At 42.8% G+C, this 5,098-nt stretch overlaps 1 protein-coding gene across 1 annotated transcript; it reads right to left on the reverse strand.

The window, feature by feature from the left end:
• Positions 1-1,580: 1,580 nt before the first annotated feature.
• On the reverse strand, positions 1,581-2,473 carry TMEM100 (transmembrane protein 100). The gene has a single exon (XM_010002685.1). The coding sequence runs from the start codon at positions 2,434-2,436 to the stop codon at positions 2,032-2,034; it is 405 nt and encodes a 134-aa protein (XP_010000987.1). The 5' UTR covers positions 2,437-2,473; the 3' UTR covers positions 1,581-2,031.
• Positions 2,474-5,098: the final 2,625 nt, after the last annotated feature.

A 5,098-nucleotide genomic window follows, 5' to 3' on the forward strand; every position in this document is an offset into this window, starting at 1 on the left:
AGAAATCACTGCATCTTTACAGCCCTTGCAATTCTCTCCTTGGCAGCCTGCAAAATTACACTGAGGAAAAAGAAATGGGGAGGGGGAAGAAGGAGTTAGAAAAACTATTGTGTTCCCAGGGAAAAAAAAAATAAACAGTCCAATTTAGATTATTCAGCTTTGCTAATGTCAATCACTTTTCTCATTTTAAACAGGAAAGACACCGCTTTCATCCACCTGTTCCATTATTCATCATGCTATGCATTTCCCATGAATTGTCACTCATGCAAAACCTGTACATCGTAAGGGGACACCCTAATATTTTTAATGACCTTAAGCAAAGTGATTGACATTAGACACCGGTGTCAGATGTTCTGGTGACGCAACATGTTCTCCTAGCAGCAGGAGAGCTTCCTGCCGTGATTAAGTAGGGCTATGGAAGTGCTAAAATGTGTTGTCAGCTTTTCTCTGATGCAAGTGATTTTATTATAGCGTCTGGTAACCACGGAGTGTGGCAACGCAAATACTGACTCCAAACATCCCCTGCCATACATATAGCTTGCTCTATTTAAAACATGAAGTGTACTTTGCAAATCCAGCAATAAGTTATGGATGTAACAAGCTTAAGCTGTGGAGGGCAGAGGAAAAGGCGGCACCTAGCCCAGAATTCCTGGGTAATTCCAGCAGGAGAAGCACACGGCTCCATGATGACCTGCAGAAGGTTCTGCCCTGCAGCACCTGTTCCGCAGGTGGGGTCTGCAGCAGCAACTTGCCCATCAACATATAGATGAAGAGATAATGTCCTGGTTTGCTGCAATTTGGGATGAGCCCCTCAATTATTAAAGACCTCTAGAACACAAGAGTTACAGAATCGAGCATCTCAGACACACACCAGGGACACCTGGCACCTGCTTTTCATAAAGATTCATAATCCTAAAGCTCATTCAGCAAACACTTACTATGTAGATGACTTTGCTTCCACAAGTAATTAGTAATAGTTGTCTAAAACTGACTATGCTAGTAAGTGTCTGCAGAACTGAGGGTTACGGTTTTTCAATAACTGAGTTGTTAATCATGCTGGAAGAGGGATGGGCTATGAAACCAAAAGGCACAGTCTACAGAGATTTTTGGAAGAGATCAGTAGTACATATGTTCACAGTTATCTTCACAGGTGTTGTTCTACAAAAGTAGACTCATAAAGCAGTCAAAGTTGAAGATACAAGCTATCTTCATAGCAATTAAAAAAGATTTCCTAAAGGTCTAGCAGCACTGAATAGTATTTTAATGAAATTTCCTTTTTAGTTTTATAGTAAAATAATCAAAAGTGCCGAACTTGACCATGTTAATTTACAAAAAAAAAAAAAAAGCTTCCTGTTTTAAGCTACAATCATACCTCATTATTTAGGTTAGACAATATAATTATACATTTCTACCTATTTCAATAGTAAAACAAAATTAATTAGTTGGTTTAAAAAAAAGGGGAAAAGTACCACAGATATTGAGATGGCAAAGTTACACAAAGTATAAGAATCAGCTTATTAAGCAATCTGCAGTGTGTTTGGTTGTTGTTGCTTGCCTTTTTTTGTTCATTTTTTGAGCTGCAATTTAAGTTACAGACAATCTGGCCATAAGATTTTCAGTCACTTCAAATGCTATGACTTCTCCCCTTGGTCAAATGTCACAGTGTGTATTTTAAGGAGGTCTCTGGCATTTCAAGTCAATTCAAATTATTTTCTTAGTTCTCACAAGTTCTCCTTCCAACATGATCAGCATGTTGGAAAATGCAGTTATGATGATTGCAGTTCTGATGATACTGTTTTCTGTGAAGGAAAAGTGGTTTTTCCTCCGTCTTGGAAAGAATCACTAACAAGTCTCTAGTAAGAAAAGCATTAAGAGCACTTGAAGAGTTTTTAAGAGTATTTCTTATTCCATTCCATTTTCATTTCGGTTCATTTCCAAAGTTAAATTAAAACCTGCAATCTCTCCTACTGATAAATACTCAAGTTGACTCACAAAAGTTCTGTCTTCTGTCCAGCCTTCTCTTGGTTATCTTTAACCAAACAAGGTTCGCTGGTTTGCCACAAGCGCTGTTTGGCTCTCCCGCCTCTTTGCTTTCTTTTTTTGCTGCCTGATTTTCCAGCACACTGCACTAGAAGCCAGCAAAAGCAGTCCTGATGACAAGAGGACTAACCCAAAGACTGAGATGATTGATCCATGGGAATTGAAGCTGTATGCCACAGCAGTAACCACAATGCCAGCTATGAGGATAACCACACCGAAGGGAATGGTACAGCGGTAACAGGAGAGTTCTGCTCCCCCTGTTGCTGCAGTCAGCTGGCATTCGCTGACCAGAGGGATGGTGGTTATCACACAGTCATTGTTATTACCCTTCTCCGTGGTCATAGAATCAGGAAGCTTTGGAGCACCCAGGATCTCTTTAATAGGTTCGTTTGTCATCTTGATTGTCTTGACTCTGTCAGTCCTGAAGCTAGAGGAGGCTCTGCTGAACACACGCTGCGCTGTGGAGGAAAGAGCATGAGTTCAACTAAGAAGCATGACCGTTATGTGAGAAACGGGTGACACGGAAGTATCCCACTTGGGATCTCAGACAAGCAGACATTCTGACCCCGCAAGGATTTATGCACAAGCTTATTTGTAACCCTACTGATTGTGGTGGGTCTGATTCAATTGTTACAGTGGTCATCGGTATGTGTTTAAGTGCCAGAAAGAACAGAGTCTCAAACCAAGACAGACACCAACCTTAAAGTATTCTGGACCAAATCCCACAAGTTACATCCTAATGTCAGTATTTCTGGGTGCAATTTAGATCTTCTGACAAGGAGGTGAAGCTCACAGGCTGTTTTGATTAAAAATTCTACTGTCATTTAAGCACCTTTTCACACTGTTTCTTTATATATACACTTAGACACACACACATTGCCCAGATTTGCTGTAATACACATCACAGTAACATAGGCAAGAACTGGCCCAGCAAAAACAAGTGGCAATGGATGAAAACTGGAAGAGGGAAGCTTTAGGTTAGACATTAGGAGGAAATTCTTTAGAGTGAGGGTGGTGAGACACTGGAACAGGTTGCTCAGGGAAGTTGTGGATGCCCCCTCCCTGGAAGTATCCAAGGGCAGGTTGGATGGGGCTTGGAGCAACCTGGTCTAGTGGGAGCTGTCTCTGCCCATGCCGGGGGGTTGGATCTAGATTATCTTTAAGGTCCCTTACAACCCAAACCATTCTATGATCCTATTAAAAAAACAGGACTGAACAGTGAACTCTTTCTCAAGGCAAGCACTACTTAGTGAAAAAATAGTCATGATTAGGTACGGATGTGGGGGAAGAAAACAGGGATACAGACAGTTCCCTGCACTTGGCAAGTGCCAGCTGAAAGCTGGTCAACCAACTGTTACAGCAGCCTCAATGCCAGCCTGTCAGCTTGCCATTTAAATTGGCTTAATAAAAAAGGAAAGGGTCCCTTGTAACTCCATGAAACCATGTTACTGTGTGGGAGGGAGGTCTACAGTCATATTCACTCATTACCACAGGTTGCTTTCCTCCTGTCTCCATACCACACACACTCTCAGTCCTACAGACAGCATGTGCACTTTGATTGCATCTGTGTTAGGAGGCAAAATAGCATTTGGCTCCATAGAGCCCAGGACAGAACTGGAGTCGACCTGCTCAGGCCAAGATTACACTGTGGTTCTGCACTGCTCCATGCTGCCACGGCAGAACTCCACCATGTCACTGGGACTCTGCTGGTGTGCAGACTGTAGTGAACCTCTGACAGCTCTGAGGCTACCACTGCTGTGGACCAGGCTATGCACTCAGTGCACCCCACTACATATAACAGAGACTGAGACACTGGGGAACCACTGGGTTTTCTGACAGGGAGTAGCTCACTCCTCCACCATCCTCTGGTACGGGCTGTGTTGCTTTTGCTCCTATGAGCAGGATGGTATGCAGCTCAGAGAACAAGGAAGAGTGTTGGCAATGGACTAATGCTTTTATCACTTTTATCACCACATCTGTGACTAGGAAGTTAATTGCCAGATACTTGTATTCTCCTTTTCCTTTCCCACCACTCCCACCCTTGTTGCTAAGATATATTCGTCCGCTGTGGAGAGCCCTTGGGTTTGTATCTCAGTGCCTCATGTAGCACACTGTATTTTGTGAGAAAGAGGATTTCACTATTTTTAAACACACACACAGTGGCTATACTCAGAATCTACTCTGCGAGTTTGTATCCAGGTTTCCTTGAACCCTAATGAGAGAAGGAAAGCTCAGATCTGCTTTGACAAAGCCTTTGTTCTACTGCTGTAAGGGAGAACGCTCAGCTTGATACTGGAACTTGCTGTGTACAGCTACCTTCAGGGCTCAATCCTGCAAGCAGCTACAAGTCAGAGCAGCTTTTCCCTCCCTGAGGGCAATACTGAGCACAACACAACTGAGCGCATGCACTGACAACACAAGAGGCAGTGGGCACAAACTGAAGTACAGGAAGTTCTGGTTGAACATCAAGAAACATTTTTACTGTGAGTGTGCACCGGGACAGGTTGCCCAGGGAATTTCTGGAGTCTCCATCCTTGAAAATATTCAAAAGCCATCAAAACAGCCCTGGGCAGAATTCTTTAGATGACCCTGCTCTAGCAGGACACAGGATGGATCAGATGACCTTCAGAGGTCCTTTCCAACCACAACCATTCCATGATTCTCTGTGCTTCTGTGAAGGTACTTGGTATCTTCAAGGGCAGGCAGGGGATCTGATCACTGCTTATCAGACAAAGCAAATATGTCTGTGCTGACACTCTGGATATCCTAGGTTCTCCAAGTTTCTGTTGCTTTGCCCTTCAAATCCTAATGCATGATTTAAACGCTAGAGCCCCATCAATCTGTCCCCACATGGAGCTGAGCCCAAGTTCTCATTTCCAATACTGACTTACACGGCAGAAAGACTCACATTGGTGCCATTATTACGTTGCAGCATTACTTATCAATAAAATATTAGAGAAGTTCAACAAAATGGGAGAATGTGGCCTTCAAAAGCCACCATTTTTATTTTACTGTTAGAAAATTAAATTTGCTCAACATGTTATTATTAAGTTTGAGG

This window comes from Chaetura pelagica, unplaced genomic scaffold (assembly GCF_000747805.2).
Source record: "Chaetura pelagica isolate M959 unplaced genomic scaffold, ChaPel_1.0 scaffold47, whole genome shotgun sequence".
Taxonomy (NCBI): domain Eukaryota; kingdom Metazoa; phylum Chordata; class Aves; order Apodiformes; family Apodidae; genus Chaetura; species Chaetura pelagica.